The following is a 24001-nucleotide window of genomic DNA, read 5'->3' on the forward strand; positions in this document are numbered from 1 at the left end:
GACCAGGACGTGTATGTGAGCATGCATAGATCATGGGGGGCCTTGCTGTAGGTAGTGTGGGTCTGAGGGTGGTCTGGCAGGGCTTTGAACCAGGACGTGTATGTGAGCATGCATAGATCATGGGAGGGCTCGCTGTAGGTAGTGTGGGTCTGAGAGTGGTCTGTCTGGGAGAGCTTTGGACCAGGACGTGTATGTGAGCATGCATAGGTCATGGGGGGGCTCGCTGTAGGTAGTGTGGGTCTGAGAGTGGTCTGTCTGGGAGGGTTTTGAACCAGGACGTGTATGTGAGCATGCATCGATCATGGGGGGGGCCTTGCTGTAGGTAGTGTGGGTCTGAGAGTGGTCTGTCTGGGAGGGTTTTGAACCAGGACGTGTATGTGAGCATGCATCGATCATGGGGGGGCCTTGCTGGAGGTAGTGGGTCTGAGGGAGGTCTGTCTGGCAGAGCTTTGGAGCAGGACGTGTATATGAGCATGCATCGATCATGGGGGGGGGGGGGCTCGCTGTAGGTGTAGTGTGGGTCTGAGGGATGTCTGTCTGGCAGGGATTTGGACCAGGACGTGTATGTGAGCATGCATAGATCATGGGGGGCTTGCTGTGGGTAGTGTGGGTCTGAGGGTGGTCTGTCTGGGAGGGTTTTGAACCAGGACGTGTATGTGAGCATGCATAGATCATGGGGGGCCTCGCTGTAGGTAGTGTGGGTCTGAGGGTGGTCTGTCTGGCAGGGCTTTGAACCAGGATGTGTATGTGAGCATGCATAGGTCATGGGGGGCCTTGCTGGAGGTAGTGTGGGTCTGAGGGAGGTCTGTCTGGCAGAGCTTTGGAGCAGGACGTGTATATGAGCATGCATCGATCATGGGGGGGGGGCTCGCTGTAGGTGTAGTGTGGGTCTGAGGGAGGTCTGTCTGGCAGGGATTTGGACCAGGACGTGTATGTGAGCATGCATAGATCATGGGGGGCTTGCTGTGGGTAGTGTGGGTCTGAGGGTGGTCTGTCTGGGAGGGTTTTGAACCAGGACGTGTATGTGAGCATGCATAGATCATGGGGGGCCTCGCTGTAGGTAGTGTGGGTCTGAGGGTGGTCTGTCTGGCAGGGCTTTGAACCAGGATGTGTATGTGAGCATGCATAGGTCATGGGGGGCCTTGCTGTAGGTAGTGTGGGTCTGAGGGTGGTCTGTCTGGGAGGGATTTGGACCAGGACGTGTATGTGAGCATGCATAGATCATGGGGGGGGGGCTCGCTGTAGGTAGTGTGGGTCTGAGGGTGGTCTGTCTGGCAGGGCTTTGGAGCAGGATGTGTATGTGAGCATGCATAGATCATGGGGGGCCTTGCTGTAGGTGTAGTGTGGGTCTGAGGGGGGTCTGTGGCAGGGCTTTGGAGCAGGACGTGTATGTGAGCATGCATAGATCATGGGGGGCTCGCTGTAGGTAGTGTGGGTCTGAGGGAGGTCTGTCTGGGAGGGCTTTGGACCAGGACGTGTATGTGAGCATGCATAGATCATGGGGGGCCTTGCTGTAGGTAGTGTGGGTCTGAGGGTGGTCTGGCAGGGCTTTGAACCAGGACGTGTATGTGAGCATGCATAGATCATGGGAGGGCTCGCTGTAGGTAGTGTGGGTCTGAGAGTGGTCTGTCTGGGAGAGCTTTGGACCAGGACGTGTATGTGAGCATGCATAGGTCATGGGGGGGGCTCGCTGTAGGTAGTGTGGGTCTGAGAGTGGTCTGTCTGGGAGGGTTTTGAACCAGGACGTGTATGTGAGCATGCATCGATCATGGGGGGGCCTTGCTGTAGGTAGTGTGGGTCTGAGAGTGGTCTGTCTGGGAGGGTTTTGAACCAGGACGTGTATGTGAGCATGCATCGATCATGGGGGGGCCTTGCTGGAGGTAGTGTGGGTCTGAGGGAGGTCTGTCTGGCAGAGCTTTGGAGCAGGACGTGTATATGAGCATGCATCGATCATGGGGGGGGGGGGGGGGCTCGCTGTAGGTGTAGTGTGGGTCTGAGGGAGGTCTGTCTGGCAGGGATTTGGACCAGGACGTGTATGTGAGCATGCATAGATCATGGGGGGCTTGCTGTGGGTAGTGTGGGTCTGAGGGTGGTCTGTCTGGGAGGGTTTTGAACCAGGACGTGTATGTGAGCATGCATAGATCATGGGGGGCCTCGCTGTAGGTAGTGTGGGTCTGAGGGTGGTCTGTCTGGCAGGGCTTTGAACCAGGATGTGTATGTGAGCATGCATAGATCATGGGGGGCCTTGCTGTAGGTAGTGTGGGTCTGAGGGTGGTCTGTCTGGGAGGGATTTGGACCAGGACGTGTATGTGAGCATGCATAGATCATGGGGGGGGGGGCTCGCTGTAGGTAGTGTGGGTCTGAGGGTGGTCTGTCTGGCAGGGCTTTGGAGCAGGATGTGTATGTGAGCATGCATAGATCATAGGGGGCTCGCTGTAGGTAGTGTGGGTCTGAGGGTGGTCTGTCTGGCAGGGCTTTGCACCAGGACGTGTATGTGAGCATGCATAGATCATGGGGGACCTCGCTGTAGGTGTAGTGTGGGCCTGAGGGAGGTCTGTCTAGCAGGGCTTAGGACGTGTATGTGAGCATGCATAGATCATGGGGGGCCTTGCTGTAGGTAGTGTGGGTCTGAGGGTGGTCTGTCTGGCAGGGCTTTGAACCAGGACGTGTATGTGAGCATGCATAGATCATGGGGGGCTCGCTGTAGGTAGTGTGGGTCTGAGGGTGGTCTGTCTGGCAGAGCTTTGGACCATGACGTGTATGTGAGCATTCATAGATCATGGGGGGGGGGGCCTCGCTGTAGGTAGTGTGGGTCTGAGGGTGGTCTGTCTGGGAGGGTTTTGAACCAGGACGTGTATGTGAGCATGCATAGATCATGGGGGGCCTCGCTGTAGGTAGTGTGGGTCTGAGGGTGGTCTGTCTGGCAGAGCTTTGGACCAGGACGTGTATGTGAGCATTCATAGATCATGGGGGGGGGGGCCTCGCTGTAGGTAGTGTGGGTCTGAGGGAGGTCTGTCTGGCAGAGCTTTGTAGCAGGACGTGTATGTGAGCATTCATAGATCATGGGGGGGGGGGGCTCGCTGTAGGTAGTGTGGGTCTGAGGGAGGTCTGTCTGGCAGGGCTTTTGACCATGGGGGGGCCTTGCTCTAGGTATAGTGTGGGTCTGAGGGTGGTCTGTCTGGCAGGGCTTTGGATCAGGACATGTATGTGAGCATGCATAGATCATGGGGGGGGTCTGTGGCAGGGCTTTGGAGCAGGACGTGTATGTGAGCATGCATAGATCATGGGGGGCTCGCTGTAGGTAGTGTGGGTCTGAGGGTGGTCTGGTAGGGCTTTGAGCCAGGACGTGTATGTGAGCATGCATAGATCATGGGGGGGGCTCGCTGTAGGTGTAGTGTGGGTCTGAGGGGGGTCTGTGGCAGGGCTTTGGAGCAGGACGTGTATGTGAGCATGCATAGATCATGGGGGGCTCGCTGTAGGTAGTGTGGGTCTGAGGGAGGTCTGTCTGGGAGGGCTTTGGACCAGGACGTGTATGTGAGCATGCATAGATCATGGGGGGCTCGCTGTAGGTGTAGTGTGGGTCTGAGGGGGGTCTGTGGCAGGGCTTTGGAGCAGGACGTGTATGTGAGCATGCATAGATCATGGGGGGCTCGCTGTAGGTAGTGTGGGTCTGAGGGAGGTCTGTCTGGGAGGGCTTTGGACCAGGACGTGTATGTGAGCATGCATAGATCATGGGGGGCCTTGCTGTAGGTAGTGTGGGTCTGAGGGTGGTCTGGCAGGGCTTTGAACCAGGACGTGTATGTGAGCATGCATAGATCATGGGAGGGCTCGCTGTAGGTAGTGTGGGTCTGAGAGTGGTCTGTCTGGGAGAGCTTTGGACCAGGACGTGTATGTGAGCATGCATAGATCATGGGGGGGGGCTCGCTGTAGGTAGTGTGGGTCTGAGAGTGGTCTGTCTGGGAGGGTTTTGAACCAGGACGTGTATGTGAGCATGCATCGATCATGGGGGGGGCCTTGCTGTAGGTAGTGTGGGTCTGAGAGTGGTCTGTCTGGGAGGGTTTTGAACCAGGACGTGTATGTGAGCATGCATCGATCATGGGGGGGCCTTGCTGGAGGTAGTGTGGGTCTGAGGGAGGTCTGTCTGGCAGAGCTTTGGAGCAGGACGTGTATATGAGCATGCATCGATCATGGGGGGGGGGGGGGCTCGCTGTAGGTGTAGTGTGGGTCTGAGGGAGGTCTGTCTGGCAGGGATTTGGACCAGGACGTGTATGTGAGCATGCATAGATCATGGGGGGCTTGCTGTGGGTAGTGTGGGTCTGAGGGTGGTCTGTCTGGGAGGGTTTTGAACCAGGACGTGTATGTGAGCATGCATAGATCATGGGGGGCCTCGCTGTAGGTAGTGTGGGTCTGAGGGTGGTCTGTCTGGCAGGGCTTTGAACCAGGATGTGTATGTGAGCATGCATAGATCATGGGGGGCTCGCTGTAGGTAGTGTGGGTCTGTGGGAGGTCTGTCTGGGAGGGCTTTGGACCAGGACGTGTATGTGAGCATGCATAGATCATGGGGGGCCTTGCTGTAGGTAGTGTGGGTCTGAGGGTGGTCTGGCAGGGCTTTGAACCAGGACGTGTATGTGAGCATGCATAGATCATGGGAGGACTCGCTGTAGGTAGTGTGGGTCTGAGAGTGGTCTGTCTGGGAGAGCTTTGGACCAGGACGTGTATGTGAGCATGCATAGGTCATGGGGGGGGGCTCGCTGTAGGTAGTGTGGGTCTGAGAGTGGTCTGTCTGGGAGGGTTTTGAACCAGGACGTGTATGTGAGCATGCATCGATCATGGGGGGGCCTTGCTGTAGGTAGTGTGGGTCTGAGAGTGGTCTGTCTGGGAGGGTTTTGAACCAGGACGTGTATGTGAGCATGCATCGATCATGGGGGGGCCTTGCTGGAGGTAGTGTGGGTCTGAGGGAGGTCTGTCTGGCAGAGCTTTGGAGCAGGACGTGTATATGAGCATGCATCGATCATGGGGGGGGGGGGGGGCTCGCTGTAGGTGTAGTGTGGGTCTGAGGGAGGTCTGTCTGGCAGGGATTTGGACCAGGACGTGTATGTGAGCATGCATAGATCATGGGGGGCTTGCTGTGGGTAGTGTGGGTCTGAGGGTGGTCTGTCTGGGAGGGTTTTGAACCAGGACGTGTATGTGAGCATGCATAGATCATGGGGGGCCTCGCTGTAGGTAGTGTGGGTCTGAGGGTGGTCTGTCTGGCAGGGCTTTGAACCAGGATGTGTATGTGAGCATGCATAGATCATGGGGGGCCTTGCTGTAGGTAGTGTGGGTCTGAGGGTGGTCTGTCTGGGAGGGATTTGGACCAGGACGTGTATGTGAGCATGCATAGATCATGGGGGGGGGGGGCTCGCTGTAGGTAGTGTGGGTCTGAGGGTGGTCTGTCTGGCAGGGCTTTGGAGCAGGATGTGTATGTGAGCATGCATAGATCATAGGGGGCTCGCTGTAGGTAGTGTGGGTCTGAGGGTGGTCTGTCTGGCAGGGCTTTGCACCAGGACGTGTATGTGAGCATGCATAGATCATGGGGGGCCTCGCTGTAGGTGTAGTGTGGGCCTGAGGGAGGTCTGTCTAGCAGGGCTTAGGACGTGTATGTGAGCATGCATAGATCATGGGGGGCCTTGCTGTAGGTAGTGTGGGTCTGAGGGTGGTCTGTCTGGCAGAGCTTTGGACCATGACGTGTATGTGAGCATTCATAGATCATGGGGGGGGGGGCCTCGCTGTAGGTAGTGTGGGTCTGAGGGTGGTCTGTCTGGGAGGGTTTTGAACCAGGACGTGTATGTGAGCATGCATAGATCATGGGGGGCCTCGCTGTAGGTAGTGTGGGTCTGAGGGTGGTCTGTCTGGCAGAGCTTTGGACCAGGACGTGTATGTGAGCATTCATAGATCATGGGGGGGGGGGCCTCGCTGTAGGTAGTGTGGGTCTGAGGGAGGTCTGTCTGGCAGAGCTTTGGAGCAGGACGTGTATGTGAGCATTCATAGATCATGGGGGGGGGGGGCTCGCTGTAGGTAGTGTGGGTCTGAGGGAGGTCTGTCTGGCAGGGCTTTTGACCATGGGGGGGGGCCTTGCTCTAGGTATAGTGTGGGTCTGAGGGTGGTCTGTCTGGCAGGGCTTTGGAACAGGACATGTATGTGAGCATGCATAGATCATGGGGGGGGCTCGCTGTAGGTGTAGTGTGGGTCTGAGGGGGGTCTGTGGCAGGGCTTTGGAGCAGGACGTGTATGTGAGCATGCATAGATCATGGGGGGCTCGCTGTAGGTAGTGTGGGTCTGAGGGTGGTCTGGTAGGGCTTTGAGCCAGGACGTGTATGTGAGCATGCAAAGATCATGGGGGGGTGCTCGCTGTAGGTGTAGTGTGGGTCTGAGGGGGGTCTGTGGCAGGGCTTTGGAGCAGGACGTGTATGTGAGCATGCATAGATCATGGGGGGCTCGCTGTAGGTGTAGTATGGGTCTGAGGGAGGTCTGTCTGGGAGGGCTTTGGACATGTGAGCATGCATAGATCATGGGGGGCTGCGCTGTAGGTAGTGTGGGTCTGAGGGTGGTCTGGTAGGGCTTTGAGCCAGGACGTGTATGTGAGCATGCATAGATCATGGGGGGGGGGGCTCGCTGTAGGTAGTGTGGGTCTGAGGGAGGTCTGTCTGGCAGGGCTTTTGACCATGGGGGGGGCCTTGCTCTAGGTATAGTGTGGGTCTGAGGGTGGTCTGTCTGGCAGGGCTTTGGAACAGGACATGTATGTGAGCATGCATAGATCATTGGGGGGGCTCGCTGTAGGTGTAGTGTGGGTCTGAGGGGGGTCTGTGGCAGGGCTTTGGAGCAGGACGTGTATGTGAGCATGCATAGATCATGGGGGGCTCGCTGTAGGTAGTGTGGGTCTGAGGGAGGTCTGTCTGGGAGGGCTTTGGACCAGGACGTGTATGTGAGCATGCATAGATCATGGGGGGCTCGCTGTAGGTAGTGTGGGTCTGAGGGAGGTCTGTCTGGGAGGGCTTTGGACCAGGACGTGTATGTGAGCATGCATAGATCATGGGGGGCCTCGCTGTAGGTGTAGTGTGGGCCTGAGGGAGGTCTGTCTAGCAGGGCTTAGGACGTGTATGTGAGCATGCATAGATCATGGGGGGCCTTGCTGTAGGTAGTGTGGGTCTGAGGGTGGTCTGTCTGGCAGAGCTTTGGACCATGACGTGTATGTGAGCATTCATAGATCATGGGGGGGGGGGCCTCGCTGTAGGTAGTGTGGGTCTGAGGGTGGTCTGTCTGGGAGGGTTTTGAACCAGGACGTGTATGTGAGCATGCATAGATCATGGGGGGCCTCGCTGTAGGTAGTGTGGGTCTGAGGGTGGTCTGTCTGGCAGAGCTTTGGACCAGGACGTGTATGTGAGCATTCATAGATCATGGGGGGGGGGGCCTCGCTGTAGGTAGTGTGGGTCTGAGGGAGGTCTGTCTGGCAGAGCTTTGGAGCAGGACGTGTATGTGAGCATTCATAGATCATGGGGGGGGGGGGCTCGCTGTAGGTAGTGTGGGTCTGAGGGAGGTCTGTCTGGCAGGGCTTTTGACCATGGGGGGGGGCCTTGCTCTAGGTATAGTGTGGGTCTGAGGGTGGTCTGTCTGGCAGGGCTTTGGAACAGGACATGTATGTGAGCATGCATAGATCATGGGGGGGGCTCGCTGTAGGTGTAGTGTGGGTCTGAGGGGGGTCTGTGGCAGGGCTTTGGAGCAGGACGTGTATGTGAGCATGCATAGATCATGGGGGGCTCGCTGTAGGTAGTGTGGGTCTGAGGGTGGTCTGGTAGGGCTTTGAGCCAGGACGTGTATGTGAGCATGCAAAGATCATGGGGGGGTGCTCGCTGTAGGTGTAGTGTGGGTCTGAGGGGGGTCTGTGGCAGGGCTTTGGAGCAGGACGTGTATGTGAGCATGCATAGATCATGGGGGGCTCGCTGTAGGTGTAGTATGGGTCTGAGGGAGGTCTGTCTGGGAGGGCTTTGGACATGTGAGCATGCATAGATCATGGGGGGCTGCGCTGTAGGTAGTGTGGGTCTGAGGGTGGTCTGGTAGGGCTTTGAGCCAGGACGTGTATGTGAGCATGCATAGATCATGGGGGGGGGGGCTCGCTGTAGGTAGTGTGGGTCTGAGGGAGGTCTGTCTGGCAGGGCTTTTGACCATGGGGGGGGCCTTGCTCTAGGTATAGTGTGGGTCTGAGGGTGGTCTGTCTGGCAGGGCTTTGGAACAGGACATGTATGTGAGCATGCATAGATCATTGGGGGGGCTCGCTGTAGGTGTAGTGTGGGTCTGAGGGGGGTCTGTGGCAGGGCTTTGGAGCAGGACGTGTATGTGAGCATGCATAGATCATGGGGGGCTCGCTGTAGGTAGTGTGGGTCTGAGGGAGGTCTGTCTGGGAGGGCTTTGGACCAGGACGTGTATGTGAGCATGCATAGATCATGGGGGGCTCGCTGTAGGTAGTGTGGGTCTGAGGGAGGTCTGTCTGGGAGGGCTTTGGACCAGGACGTGTATGTGAGCATGCATAGATCATGGGGGGGGGGGCTCGCTGTAGGTAGTGTGGGTCTGAGAGTGGTCTGTCTGGGAGGGTTTTGAACCAGGACGTGTATGTGAGCATGCATCGATCATGGGGGGGCCTTGCTGTAGGTAGTGTGGGTCTGAGAGTGGTCTGTCTGGGAGGGTTTTGAACCAGGACGTGTATGTGAGCATGCATCGATCATGGGGGGGCCTTGCTGGAGGTAGTGTGGGTCTGAGGGAGGTCTGTCTGGCAGAGCTTTGGAGCAGGACGTGTATATGAGCATGCATCGATCATGGGGGGGGGGCTCGCTGTAGGTGTAGTGTGGGTCTGAGGGAGGTCTGTCTGGCAGGGATTTGGACCAGGACGTGTATGTGAGCATGCATAGATCATGGGGGGCTTGCTGTGGGTAGTGTGGGTCTGAGGGTGGTCTGTCTGGGAGGGTTTTGAACCAGGACGTGTATGTGAGCATGCATAGATCATGGGGGGCCTCGCTGTAGGTAGTGTGGGTCTGAGGGTGGTCTGTCTGGCAGGGCTTTGAACCAGGATGTGTATGTGAGCATGCATAGATCATGGGGGGCCTTGCTGTAGGTAGTGTGGGTCTGAGGGTGGTCTGTCTGGGAGGGATTTGGACCAGGACGTGTATGTGAGCATGCATAGATCATGGGGGGGGGGGGCCTCGCTGTAGGTAGTGTGGGTCTGAGGGTGGTCTGTCTGGCAGAGCTTTGGACCAGGACGTGTATGTGAGCATTCATAGATCATGGGGGGGGGGGGCCTCGCTGTAGGTAGTGTGGGTCTGAGGGAGGTCTGTCTGGCAGAGCTTTGGAGCAGGACGTGTATGTGAGCATTCATAGATCATGGGGGGGGGGGGCTCGCTGTAGGTAGTGTGGGTCTGAGGGAGGTCTGTCTGGCAGGGCTTTTGACCATGGGGGGGCCTTGCTCTAGGTATAGTGTGGGTCTGAGGGTGGTCTGTCTGGCAGGGCTTTGGAACAGGACATGTATGTGAGCATGCATAGATCATGGGGGGGGGGCTCGCTGTAGGTGTAGTGTGGGTCTGAGGGGGGTCTGTGGCAGGGCTTTGGAGCAGGACGTGTATGTGAGCATGCATAGATCATGGGGGGCTCGCTGTAGGTAGTGTGGGTCTGAGGGTGGTCTGGTAGGGCTTTGAGCCAGGACGTGTATGTGAGCATGCAAAGATCATGGGGGGGGGGGGGGGCTCGCTGTAGGTGTAGTGTGGGTCTGAGGGGGGTCTGTGGCAGGGCTTTGGAGCAGGACGTGTATGTGAGCATGCATAGATCATGGGGGGCTCGCTGTAGGTGTAGTGTGGGTCTGAGGGAGGTCTGTCTGGGAGGGCTTTGGACCAGGACGTGTATGTGAGCATGCATAGATCATGGGGGGCTGCGCTGTAGGTAGTGTGGGTCTGAGGGTGGTCTGGTAGGGCTTTGAGCCAGGACGTGTATGTGAGCATGCATAGATCATGGGGGGGGGCTCGCTGTAGGTAGTGTGGGTCTGAGGGAGGTCTGTCTGGCAGGGCTTTTGACCATGGGGGGGGCCTTGCTCTAGGTATAGTGTGGGTCTGAGGGTGGTCTGTCTGGCAGGGCTTTGGAACAGGACATGTATGTGAGCATGCATAGATCATGGGGGGGGGGGCTCGCTGTAGGTGTAGTGTGGGTCTGAGGGGGGTCTGTGGCAGGGCTTTGGAGCAGGACGTGTATGTGAGCATGCATAGATCATGGGGGGCTCGCTGTAGGTAGTGTGGGTCTGAGGGAGGTCTGTCTGGGAGGGCTTTGGACCAGGACGTGTATGTGAGCATGCATAGATCATGGGGGGCTCGCTGTAGGTGTAGTGTGGGTCTGAGGGGGGTCTGTGGCAGGGCTTTGGAGCAGGACGTGTATGTGAGCATGCATAGATCATGGGGGGCTCGCTGTAGGTAGTGTGGGTCTGAGGGAGGTCTGTCTGGGAGGGCTTTGGACCAGGACGTGTATGTGAGCATGCATAGATCATGGGGGGCCTTGCTGTAGGTAGTGTGGGTCTGAGGGTGGTCTGGCAGGGCTTTGAACCAGGACGTGTATGTGAGCATGCATAGATCATGGGAGGGCTCGCTGTAGGTAGTGTGGGTCTGAGAGTGGTCTGTCTGGGAGAGCTTTGGACCAGGACGTGTATGTGAGCATGCATAGATCATGGGGGGGGGCTCGCTGTAGGTAGTGTGGGTCTGAGAGTGGTCTGTCTGGGAGGGTTTTGAACCAGGACGTGTATGTGAGCATGCATCGATCATGGGGGGGGGGCCTTGCTGTAGGTAGTGTGGGTCTGAGAGTGGTCTGTCTGGGAGGGTTTTGAACCAGGACGTGTATGTGAGCATGCATCGATCATGGGGGGGCCTTGCTGGAGGTAGTGTGGGTCTGAGGGAGGTCTGTCTGGCAGAGCTTTGGAGCAGGACGTGTATATGAGCATGCATCGATCATGGGGGGGGGGGGGGGCTCGCTGTAGGTGTAGTGTGGGTCTGAGGGAGGTCTGTCTGGCAGGGATTTGGACCAGGCCGTGTATGTGAGCATGCATAGATCATGGGGGGCTTGCTGTGGGTAGTGTGGGTCTGAGGGTGGTCTGTCTGGGAGGGTTTTGAACCAGGACGTGTATGTGAGCATGCATAGATCATGGGGGGCCTCGCTGTAGGTAGTGTGGGTCTGAGGGTGGTCTGTCTGGCAGGGCTTTGAACCAGGATGTGTATGTGAGCATGCATAGATCATGGGGGGCTCGCTGTAGGTAGTGTGGGTCTGAGGGAGGTCTGTCTGGGAGGGCTTTGGACCAGGACGTGTATGTGAGCATGCATAGATCATGGGGGGCCTTGCTGTAGGTAGTGTGGGTCTGAGGGTGGTCTGGCAGGGCTTTGAACCAGGACGTGTATGTGAGCATGCATAGATCATGGGAGGACTCGCTGTAGGTAGTGTGGGTCTGAGAGTGGTCTGTCTGGGAGAGCTTTGGACCAGGACGTGTATGTGAGCATGCATAGGTCATGGGGGGGGGGGCTCGCTGTAGGTAGTGTGCGTCTGAGGGAGGTCTGTCTGGCAGGGCTTTTGACCATGGGGGGGGCCTTGCTCTAGGTATAGTGTGGGTCTGAGGGTGGTCTGTCTGGCAGGGCTTTGAACCAGGACGTGTATGTGAGCATGCATAGATCATGGGGGGGGGGGCTCGCTGTAGGTAGTGTGCGTCTGAGGGAGGTCTGTCTGGCAGGGCTTTTGACCATGGGGGGGGCCTTGCTCTAGGTATAGTGTGGGTCTGAGGGTGGTCTGTCTGGCAGGGCTTTGGAACAGGACATGTATGTGAGCATGCATAGATCATGGGGGGGGGGCTCGCTGTAGGTGTAGTGTGGGTCTGAGGGGGGTCTGTGGCAGGGCTTTGGAGCAGGACGTGTATGTGAGCATTCATAGATCATGGGGGGGGCCTCGCTGTAGGTAGTGTGGGTCTGAGGGTGGTCTGTCTGGGAGGGTTTTGAACCAGGACGTGTATGTGAGCATGCATAGATCATGGGGGGCCTCGCTGTAGGTAGTGTGGGTCTGAGAGTGGTCTGTCTGGGAGGGTTTTGAACCAGGACGTGTATGTGAGCATGCATCGATCATGGGGGGGCCTTGCTGGAGGTAGTGTGGGTCTGAGGGAGGTCTGTCTGGCAGAGCTTTGGAGCAGGACGTGTATATGAGCATGCATCGATCATGGGGGGGGGGGGGCTCGCTGTAGGTGTAGTGTGGGTCTGAGGGAGGTCTGTCTGGCAGGGATTTGGACCAGGACGTGTATGTGAGCATGCATAGATCATGGGGGGCTTGCTGTGGGTAGTGTGGGTCTGAGGGTGGTCTGTCTGGGAGGGTTTTGAACCAGGACGTGTATGTGAGCATGCATAGATCATGGGGGGCCTCGCTGTAGGTAGTGTGGGTCTGAGGGTGGTCTGTCTGGCAGGGCTTTGAACCAGGATGTGTATGTGAGCATGCATAGATCATGGGGGGCCTTGCTGTAGGTAGTGTGGGTCTGAGGGTGGTCTGTCTGGGAGGGATTTGGACCAGGACGTGTATGTGAGCATGCATAGATCATGGGGGGGGGGGCTCGCTGTAGGTAGTGTGGGTCTGAGGGAGGTCTGTCTGGCAGGGATTTGGACCAGGACGTGTATGTGAGCATGCATAGATCATGGGGGGCTTGCTGTGGGTAGTGTGGGTCTGAGGGTGGTCTGTCTGGGAGGGTTTTGAACCAGGACGTGTATGTGAGCATGCATAGATCATGGGGGGCCTCGCTGTAGGTAGTGTGGGTCTGAGGGTGGTCTGTCTGGCAGGGCTTTGAACCAGGATGTGTATGTGAGCATGCATAGATCATGGGGGGCCTTGCTGTAGGTAGTGTGGGTCTGAGGGTGGTCTGTCTGGGAGGGATTTGGACCAGGACGTGTATGTGAGCATGCATAGATCATGGGGGGGGGGCTCGCTGTAGGTAGTGTGGGTCTGAGGGTGGTCTGTCTGGCAGGGCTTTGGAGCAGGATGTGTATGTGAGCATGCATAGATCATAGGGGGCTCGCTGTAGGTAGTGTGGGTCTGAGGGTGGTCTGTCTGGCAGGGCTTTGCACCAGGACGTGTATGTGAGCATGCATAGATCATGGGGGGCCTCGCTGTAGGTGTAGTGTGGGCCTGAGGGAGGTCTGTCTAGCAGGGCTTAGGACGTGTATGTGAGCATGCATAGATCATGGGGGGCCTTGCTGTAGGTAGTGTGGGTCTGAGGGTGGTCTGTCTGGCAGGGCTTTGAACCAGGACGTGTATGTGAGCATGCATAGATCATGGGGGGCTCGCTGTAGGTAGTGTGGGTCTGAGGGTGGTCTGTCTGGCAGAGCTTTGGACCATGACGTGTATGTGAGCATTCATAGATCATGGGGGGGGCCTCGCTGTAGGTAGTGTGGGTCTGAGGGTGGTCTGTCTGGGAGGGTTTTGAACCAGGACGTGTATGTGAGCATGCATAGATCATGGGGGGCCTCGCTGTAGGTAGTGTGGGTCTGAGGGTGGTCTGTCTGGCAGAGCTTTGGACCAGGACGTGTATGTGAGCATTCATAGATCATGGGGGGGGGGCCTCGCTGTAGGTAGTGTGGGTCTGAGGGAGGTCTGTCTGGCAGAGCTTTGGAGCAGGACGTGTATGTGAGCATTCATAGATCATGGGGCGGGGGGGGCTCGCTGTAGGTAGTGTGGGTCTGAGGGAGGTCTGTCTGGCAGGGCTTTTGACCATGGGGGGGGGCCTTGCTCTAGGTATAGTGTGGGTCTGAGGGTGGTCTGTCTGGCAGGGCTTTTGAACAGGACATGTATGTGAGCATGCATAGATCATGGGGGGGGCTCGCTGTAGGTGTAGTGTGGGTCTGAGGGGGGTCTGTGGCAGGGCTTTGGAGCAGGACGTGTATGTGAGCATGCATAGATCATGGGGGGCTCGCTGTAGGTAGTGTGGGTCTGAGGGTGGTCTGGTAGGGCTTTGAGCCAGGACGTGTATGTGAGCATGCAAAGATCATGGGGGGGGGCTCGCTGTAGGTGTAGTGTGGGTCTGAGGGGGGTCTGTGGCAGGGCTTTGGAGCAGGACGTGTATGTGAGCATGCATAGATCATGGGGGGCTCGCTGTAGGTGTAGTATGGGTCTGAGGGAGGTCTGTCTGGGAGGGCTTTGGACCAGGACGTGTATGTGAGCATGCATAGATCATGGGGGGCTGCGCTGTAGGTAGTGTGGGTCTGAGGGTGGTCTGGTAGGGCTTTGAGCCAGGACGTGTATGTGAGCATGCATAGATCATGGGGGGGGGGGCTCGCTGTAGGTAGTGTGCGTCTGAGGGAGGTCTGTCTGGCAGGGCTTTTGACCATGGGGGGGGCCTTGCTCTAGGTATAGTGTGGGTCTGAGGGTGGTCTGTCTGGCAGGGCTTTGGAACAGGACATGTATGTGAGCATGCATAGATCATGGGGGGGGGGCTCGCTGTAGGTGTAGTGTGGGTCTGAGGGGGGTCTGTGGCAGGGCTTTGGAGCAGGACGTGTATGTGAGCATGCATAGATCATGGGGGGCTCGCTGTAGGTAGTGTGGGTCTGAGGGAGGTCTGTCTGGGAGGGCTTTGGACCAGGACGTGTATGTGAGCATGCATAGATCATGGGGGGCTCGCTGTAGGTGTAGTGTGGGTCTGAGGGGGGTCTGTGGCAGGGCTTTGGAGCAGGACGTGTATGTGAGCATGCATAGATCATGGGGGGCTCGCTGTAGGTAGTGTGGGTCTGAGGGAGGTCTGTCTGGGAGGGCTTTGGACCAGGACGTGTATGTGAGCATGCATAGATCATGGGGGGCCTTGCTGTAGGTAGTGTGGGTCTGAGGGTGGTCTGGCAGGGCTTTGAACCAGGACGTGTATGTGAGCATGCATAGATCATGGGGGGGGGGCTCGCTGTAGGTAGTGTGGGTCTGAGTGATCTGTCTGGGAGGGTTTTGAACCAGGACGTGTATGTGAGCATGCATCGATCATGGGGGGGCCTTGCTGTAGGTAGTGTGGGTCTGAGAGTGGTCTGTCTGGGAGGGTTTTGAACCAGGACGTGTATGTGAGCATGCATCGATCATGGGGGGGCCTTGCTGGAGGTAGTGTGGGTCTGAGGGAGGTCTGTCTGGCAGAGCTTTGGAGCAGGACGTGTATATGAGCATGCATCGATCATGGGGGGGGGGGGGCTCGCTGTAGGTGTAGTGTGGGTCTGAGGGAGGTCTGTCTGGCAGGGATTTGGACCAGGACGTGTATGTGAGCATGCATAGATCATGGGGGGCTTGCTGTGGGTAGTGTGGGTCTGAGGGTGGTCTGTCTGGGAGGGTTTTGAACCAGGACGTGTATGTGAGCATGCATAGATCATGGGGGGCCTCGCTGTAGGTAGTGTGGGTCTGAGGGTGGTCTGTCTGGCAGGGCTTTGAACCAGGATGTGTATGTGAGCATGCATAGATCATGGGGGGCCTTGCTGTAGGTAGTGTGGGTCTGAGGGTGGTCTGTCTGGGAGGGATTTGGACCAGGACGTGTATGTGAGCATGCATAGATCATGGGGGGGGGGGCTCGCTGTAGGTAGTGTGGGTCTGAGGGTGGTCTGTCTGGCAGGGCTTTGGAGCAGGATGTGTATGTGAGCATGCATAGATCATAGGGGGCTCGCTGTAGGTAGTGTGGGTCTGAGGGTGGTCTGTCTGGCAGGGCTTTGCACCAGGACGTGTATGTGAGCATGCATAGATCATGGGGGGCCTCGCTGTAGGTAGTGTGGGTCTGAGGGTGGTCTGTCTGGCAGGGCTTTGAACCAGGACGTGTATGTGAGCATGCATAGATCATGGGGGGCTCGCTGTAGGTAGTGTGGGTCTGAGGGTGGTCTGTCTGGCAGAGCTTTGGACCATGACGTGTATGTGAGCATTCATAGATCATGGGGGGGGGCCTCGCTGTAGGTAGTGTGGGTCTGAGGGTGGTCTGTCTGGGAGGGTTTTGAACCAGGACGTGTATGTGAGCATGCATAGATCATGGGGGGCCTCGCTGTAGGTAGTGTGGGTCTGAGGGTGGTCTGTCTGGCAGAGCTTTGGACCAGGACGTGTATGTGAGCATTCATAGATCATGGGGGGGGGGGCCTCGCTGTAGGTAGTGTGGGTCTGAGGGAGGTCTGTCTGGCAGAGCTTTGGAGCAGGACGTGTATGTGAGCATTCATAGATCATGGGGGGGGGGGGGCTCGCTGTAGGTAGTGTGGGTCTGAGGGAGGTCTGTCTGGCAGGGCTTTTGACCATGGGGGGGGGCCTTGCTCTAGGTATAGTGTGGGTCTGAGGGTGGTCTGTCTGGCAGGGCTTTTGAACAGGACATGTATGTGAGCATGCATAGATCATGGGGGGGGCTCGCTGTAGGTGTAGTGTGGGTCTGAGGGGGGTCTGTGGCAGGGCTTTGGAGCAGGACGTGTATGTGAGCATGCATAGATCATGGGGGGCTCGCTGTAGGTAGTGTGGGTCTGAGGGTGGTCTGGTAGGGCTTTGAGCCAGGACGTGTATGTGAGCATGCAAAGATCATGGGGGGGGGCTCGCTGTAGGTGTAGTGTGGGTCTGAGGGGGGTCTGTGGCAGGGCTTTGGAGCAGGACGTGTATGTGAGCATGCATCGATCATGGGGGGCTCGCTGTAGGTGTAGTATGGGTCTGAGGGAGGTCTGTCTGGGAGGGCTTTGGACCAGGACGTGTATGTGAGCATGCATAGATCATGGGGGGCTGCGCTGTAGGTAGTGTGGGTCTGAGGGTGGTCTGGTAGGGCTTTGAGCCAGGACGTGTATGTGAGCATGCATAGATCATGGGGGGGGGGCTCGCTGTAGGTAGTGTGCGTCTGAGGGAGGTCTGTCTGGCAGGGCTTTTGACCATGGGGGGGGCCTTGCTCTAGGTATAGTGTGGGTCTGAGGGTGGTCTGTCTGGCAGGGCTTTGGAACAGGACATGTATGTGAGCATGCATAGATCATGGGGGGGGGCTCGCTGTAGGTGTAGTGTGGGTCTGAGGGGGGTCTGTGGCAGGGCTTTGGAGCAGGACGTGTATGTGAGCATGCATAGATCATGGGGGGCTCGCTGTAGGTAGTGTGGGTCTGAGGGAGGTCTGTCTGGGAGGGCTTTGGACCAGGACGTGTATGTGAGCATGCATAGATCATGGGGGGCTCGCTGTAGGTGTAGTGTGGGTCTGAGGGGGGTCTGTGGCAGGGCTTTGGAGCAGGACGTGTATGTGAGCATGCATAGATCATGGGGGGCTCGCTGTAGGTAGTGTGGGTCTGAGGGAGGTCTGTCTGGGAGGGCTTTGGACCAGGACGTGTATGTGAGCATGCATAGATCATGGGGGGCCTTGCTGTAGGTAGTGTGGGTCTGAGGGTGGTCTGGCAGGGCTTTGAACCAGGACGTGTATGTGAGCATGCATAGATCATGGGGGGGGGCTCGCTGTAGGTAGTGTGGGTCTGAGAGTGGTCTGTCTGGGAGGGTTTTGAACCAGGACGTGTATGTGAGCATGCATCGATCATGGGGGGGCCTTGCTGTAGGTAGTGTGGGTCTGAGAGTGGTCTGTCTGGGAGGGTTTTGAACCAGGACGTGTATGTGAGCATGCATCGATCATGGGGGGGCCTTGCTGGAGGTAGTGTGGGTCTGAGGGAGGTCTGTCTGGCAGAGCTTTGGAGCAGGACGTGTATATGAGCATGCATCGATCATGGGGGGGGGGGGGCTCGCTGTAGGTGTAGTGTGGGTCTGAGGGAGGTCTGTCTGGCAGGGATTTGGACCAGGACGTGTATGTGAGCATGCATAGATCATGGGGGGCTTGCTGTGGGTAGTGTGGGTCTGAGGGTGGTCTGTCTGGGAGGGTTTTGAACCAGGACGTGTATGTGAGCATGCATAGATCATGGGGGGGGCCTCGCTGTAGGTAGTGTGGGTCTGAGGGTGGTCTGTCTGGCAGGGCTTTGAACCAGGATGTGTATGTGAGCATGCATAGATCATGGGGGGCCTTGCTGTAGGTAGTGTGGGTCTGAGGGTGGTCTGTCTGGGAGGGATTTGGACCAGGACGTGTATGTGAGCATGCATAGATCATGGGGGGGGGGGCTCGCTGTAGGTAGTGTGGGTCTGAGGGTGGTCTGTCTGGCGGGGCTTTGGAGCAGGATGTGTATGTGAGCATGCATAGATCATAGGGGGCTCGCTGTAGGTAGTGTGGGTCTGAGGGTGGTCTGTCTGGGAGGGTTTTGAACCAGGACGTGTATGTGAGCATGCATAGATCATGGGGGGGGGCTCGCTGTAGGTAGTGTGGGTCAGAGGGTGGTCTGTCTGGGAGGGTTTTGAACCACGACGTGTATGTGAGCATGCATAGATCATGGGGGGGCTCGCTGTAGGTAGTGTGGGTCTGAGGGAGTTTGTCTGGGAGGGCTTTGAACCAGGACGTGTATGTGAGCATGCATAGATCATGGGGGGGCCTTGCTGTAGGTAGTGTGGGTCTGAGGGTGGTCTGTCTGGCAGGGCTTTGAACCAGGACGTGTATGTGAGCATGCATAGATCATGGGGGGCCTTGCTGTAGGTAGTGTGGGTCTGAGGGTGGTCTGTCTGGGAGGGTTTTGAACCAGGACGTGTATGTGAGCATGCATAGATCATGGGGGGGCTCGCTGTAGGTAGTGTGGGTCTGAGGGAGGTCTGTCTGGGAGGGTTTTGAACCAGGACATGTATGTGAGCATGCATAGATCATGGGGGGGGGGGGGAGGGGCTCGCTGTAGGTAGTGTGGGTCTGAGGGTGGTCTGTCTGGCAGGGCTTTGAACCAGGACGTGTATGTGAGCATGCATAGATCATGGGGGGGCCTTGCTGTAGGTGTAGTGTGGGTCTGACGGAGGTCTGTCTGGCAGGGCTTTGGAGCAGGACGTGTATGTGAGCATGCATAGATCAGGGGGGGGGCTCGCTGTAGGTGTAGTGTGGGTCTGAGGGTGGTCTGGCAGGGCTTTGGAGCAGGACGTGTATGTGAGCATGCATAGATCATGGGGGGGCCTCGCTGTAGGTAGTGTGGGTCTGAGGGTGGTCTGTCTGGCAGGGCTTTGGAGCAGGACGTGTATGTGAGCATGCATAGATCAGGGGGGTGGGGCTCGCTGTAGGTAGTGTGGACCTGAGGGTGGTCTGTCTGAGCTTTGGAGCAGGACGTGTATGTGAGCATGCATAGATCATGGGGGGGCCTTGCTGTAGGTAGTGTGGGTCTGAGGGAGGTCTGGCAGGGCTTTGAACCAGGACGTGTATGTGAACATGGATAGATCATGGGGGGCTGCGCTGTAGGTGTAGTGTGGGTCTGAGGGTGGTCTGGCAGGGCTTTGGACCAGGACGTGTATGTGAGCATGCATAGATCATGGGGGGGCCTTGCTGTAGGTAGTGTGGGTCTGAGGGAGGTCTGGCAGGGCTTTGGACCAGGACGTGTATGTGAACATGGATAGATCATGGGGGGCTGCGCTGTAGGTGTAGTGTGGGTCTGAGGGTGGTCTGGCAGGGCTTTGGACCAGGACGTGTATGTGAGCATGCATAGATCATGGGGGGGCTCGCTGCAGGTATAGTGTGGGTCTGAGGGAGGTCTGTCTGGCAGAGCTTTGGACCAGGACGTGTATGTGAACATGGATAGATCACGGGGGGCTCGCTGTAGGTATAGTGTGGGTCTGAGGGTGGTCTGTCTGGCAGAGCTTTGGACCAGGACGTTCTCCATTCTTGGCGTGGGGTCTGAATGGCCAGTTCAAGGTTTTGGGACTAGGGAGATAAAGCAAAAACTCATCACCAGGGACTGCCTGTCCGCCGGGTGATGTCTCGTGGCTGCTTCCCCAGTAAACAGTTAGGCCTGGGAGGGGTGTAGAGGACAAGGCCCTCCCTGCGTGGTAGCTGCAGGCGGGTGCAGGATACCTCCAGCACCTTGCGCACGGGAGGGGGAGTTGAGCATTAACTGTTATCTTTATTTCACCAACTAGCGTTTGCGGTCCTGCACTGATCAAGGTTGCCACAGCAGGTATAAGTTGAGCGTTGTGGAAACACCCTGCAACGCTAACAGCGGCGTAGGGAGGGCAATATGGGTCAGGCAAAGGGACTTGAGGGAATTTAGTAATCAAATAATTTATTACAGGAGCAGCACATCCAAGAGGAGTGACCCAGGATAAAGCGGCCATCTCACAGGAAAGGTAAATCACAGGGGTTTCCCCAGGTATGCGTATGCAGGCGCGCAAGGCGGGGGTAGTGAGAGCAAGCGACTACCCCAGAACACCGTACGGGGAGGGCGGAGTGGTGTGGCAGGAGAGAACGAGCAGGGCGTTAACAACCCTGTTAGACCAATGTAGAGTGGCTGCACAAGAGCGGGGATTAAGTGGCTAATGTGTGCTTTTCATCTTCGCATTCAGATTAATCGTTGACCTTTCAGTAGGGCGAACACCAGCATCGGGTTACAACAAAGTCAATACACGGAATAAGTAAGTACAGGGAAGCGGGGCGTGAGAGCGTGGTGGAGACGTGGGTCGCACTTTGGGCCAGTCTGCATCAGCCGTGAAAGTGTGGGTTTTGTCTTACATGCAGTTTTTTCTCCCTCAGATTGCTCGGGTGGTGTCCTTCGTCCCAAAGAGTGGCATGGATAGCCAGGGTTCCCCCTCCCTATTTTCCCAGATGTCCCCGGTGGAGGATTCACTCCCAGACACGTCACAGGATGCTCTACGGGCTGCTTTCATGCAGCTTGCCAAGACCAAGGGGATGGTGTGGGTTAAGGGACTCTTGAACTTACACGAGCAGGAAGATTCGGGGGTTGTCGTCGACGGTCCTGTCCCCGAGCAGCAGACTGACACAGACTCTGGTCCTTCTAGGCCGAAATGGCCACGCATACCCACCAACAAAGACTTTCCCACTGAACCACTGGCACCTAGAGGCATAGCACAACCGACCCCTCGGGAAGTTACCCCATCAACGACAAGCCCCCCATCCTCATGGCTGGGGTCAGGGGCCAGGATGGACAGTGCTGACCCCCAGGTGGTATTGCCGTCTGCACCAGTCCCCCCACCTCCCATTACTGTTGCCCCCAAAATGTCTGCTGCTTTTTCCCTTGCATCGCAGATCCCCCAGGCAGCCAAGGAAGGGATATGGCGACGGGAGTTCATTAACATCTTCACACTTCTGATGCATGGGTCGGATGGTTTGGACACGAGGACGATGGGCGGGAAGGAGGGGCAGAAAAGGGTCCAACATGAAGTCTGGCCAGAGAAGACCATCGAAAACTGGCTTCATGCTTTTAACATAATGTCTGCAGTAATAGCGGAAAAAAACCCTGAATTGAGCCTAGGTTTATTCGAATACTCCCAGGATATACGGAAGGTGGCTCGCAAATGGGGAGGCATTGGTTGGTATAAATACGATCAGGAGTTTAGACGAATGATGGCCATATTCCCCCAGATGAGATGGGACCAGTATGAGGTGAATTTATGGCTGAAGTATATGGGGCGGCACATTCCGCCGGACAGGGAATACGAAGACCAATTTCCAGGAGGTTACTCAGTACGAAGACATCCCTTTCGAGGCGCACAGGAGGGAGGGAGCCAGAGGGGAGGTTTCAAACGCACATACTCTGGGATTTGTAGGCTGTTCAACGCTGGAGCCTGCTCTTGGGGCAAGTCGTGTAAATTTGCACACACATGCAACAAGTGTGGGGCTTCTTCAGGAGGAGAACAACAAGGGTGCAAATGCCAAACCCCAGGAAGTCCTTAGGGGAGGGCTCCGGAGGAACGATGGCGCCCTATTGGTCTTTCAGGGGGTTGTAAACCTGAGCAACATGATGTGAGGGATTTAACCCCCCCCCCCCCCCCCCAAAAAAATTGGTGAGCACCGATGGGTAGGCCATAGTGAAATTTGACTCTTAAGGTGGGCCGGGCAGCTTAGGAGTGTCTGCTGCTTGCTCTTGGCTCGCCTGTATGTTGATCCATCATGTTTGCATATTTCTAATGCAAATAAACCTGCAGAAATGCTTTCTTCAAACAATGTCTTGCGTGTTCTTTGTGATGAGTGTGTTGTGGGTGGGCTCTGTTGCTGATATTGGCACTAAGAAACCCTTTGGAACAAGGCCACTAAGTGAGAGCTGTGGCCAATGCTTTGTCATTACAAGAGCACTTTGATGTGCGTGCTCTGCCCATGGTCTGGTTACTGGTTGAATCTGCTCTGGGAATATTTGCATGCATGGAGCTGTGAAATTGAAGAATTTCTTGACAGCCGTGTCTAGGGATTTTCTACAGATTGGACGGGCACTGGTTTGTGGTGCATCTTGAAGATGGCTTTGAAGCTGTTCAGGGGTGCACATGGCATCATCGCTAGCAGCAGTTCCCAGTAGGCTCCTGACCGTAATGTATGCAGGGCTGGAGGTGTCTTGCAGCTTCTCTGAGCCAGTGCCTTGTGGCCCAAGCCCCCTATTTCGACGATGCCTGTGAAGAGCCTGTCTAGCGCTTGATTTCAGAAATGTGATTGTGGCACAGCCGCATTAACAGTGGTACTTCCCACAGGTGTCTCGTTCTGGTAGCATGGGGCGAGTATACAGCCAGTGCACAGGCTGTAGTTGTTTCTTAATGAGCCTTTCAGAAAAGGAACCATATCGGTGGGCAGCTGTGGTCATGTGAATCGCTTGTCCAGTGTCCTTCACCTTATAGTGCTTTCTCCTACTTGTGTGATATCACAATGCATACATAGGCTTTCAGATCTCATTTGAAATGTGACTAAGAAGGTGTGTTTGTGTCCTGGCAATAGCCAGAAAATTTATTAAAAAGTGGGCAAATGGTGCTTTTTCGTTCAAATTTGAGAAAGCAGGAAAGTGAATAAAGCAATTGTGAATCTGTTCTAACAAAGACATTGACTGGCAAAACTGGGTGTAAGGTTAGGTTTGTGCCTGACACAAGAATATAGTCGTGCACAAATTGGCACATGCCCCAGGGATTTATGGCACAAAAAGGGCGGGTGCACGCACTGCCGGCCCTTTCAACCATGCACAAAGTCCACCTGCTACCTTGCTGAATATGAGGTATACAAAAATCTGTTCAGGAAGGCAGAATTGTGAATGGTAAAACAATCATGCAATTCAGCCGGTCTCTGTGCATTGAACTCAGGTGGGACCGCACTCCTCAGCGTGCCAAAAGCCAACAGAAAATAAGATGAGTCATGTGTTTTTCCTTTCAGCACTTTGAGGTAAAATCTTACGTTGCACTGTACAAGGTGTTGAACATGGTAAAATTTGGGGTGCTATGTTAAGAACCAAAAATGGTAATTTTGCTCAGAAATTGGTAAAACAAGGTTTATAAAAAGTGTTATGCACTAAGTCGAGATTATGTAAACTGTGAAGATATGAACTGAGACCATTGTGAAGACACGACACCCCACCAAGTGTATTGTGGTGAATTACAGGACAAAACCAACTATGAAGACAGACACAATGAACCGTCATGCTATTAATAATGGGACCGAGACAACTGTGAAGACGTGGAACCCATCAACTGTGAGGTCACAACATCACCAAGTGTCATTTTTACAGACTAATGCACACTATAATAAACCATGCCTACTTTGGCATCACTGACGCCAACCAAGTGTGACAATCAAAGAACACTAAAACAGTCATTTATTTTTGTGACACTTTCAACTTGACCGTTTACATTTAACATTTGGTAGAGTATGCCAGCAAAATGCTGCGTTTATTTTTGTTTCCCATCACAGAAACCCCAATCCTGCGGCGACATTGGTAACAGTGAAGTTAATAATTTGTACTCTTCACTTAATCTTTTACAAAGTACGCTCACTTTGCGTTCAGGGAAATAAAAGTAAACGCCCAATTTCCAAACAAGCAGCAATTGTGGGAAGACAGTCTGACATTTGATGAGGAGGAAGCAAACTGTGTGCAAGAGCTGATGGCAGATAAGGACAGAGCACACAAGGAAACACCAC

General features: G+C 55.9%; 1 protein-coding gene across 3 annotated transcripts in view; it reads left to right on the plus strand.

The window, feature by feature from the left end:
• LOC147665630 (uncharacterized) overlaps positions 1–21879 on the plus strand; it is a 62963-nt gene extending 41084 nt beyond the window's left edge. The window contains exons 2-4 of one of the 3 annotated variants that reach the window (XM_086949630.1): positions 20169–20223; positions 20440–20508; positions 20627–21879. In XM_086949630.1, the coding sequence (XP_086805756.1) occupies positions 20663–21787 (1125 nt within the window). In that variant the 5' untranslated portion in view covers positions 20169–20223; positions 20440–20508; positions 20627–20662 and the 3' untranslated portion in view covers positions 21788–21879. The remainder of the gene's footprint in view (positions 1–20168; positions 20224–20439; positions 20509–20626) is intronic. The other 2 variants (XM_086949632.1, XM_086949631.1) reach the window with 2 other exon arrangements.
• Positions 21880–24001: the final 2122 nt, after the last annotated feature.

Source organism: Lissotriton vulgaris, unplaced genomic scaffold, assembly GCF_964263255.1.
Source record: "Lissotriton vulgaris unplaced genomic scaffold, aLisVul1.2 SCAFFOLD_2997, whole genome shotgun sequence".
In the NCBI taxonomy this organism is placed as follows: Eukaryota; Metazoa; Chordata; class Amphibia; order Caudata; family Salamandridae; genus Lissotriton; species Lissotriton vulgaris.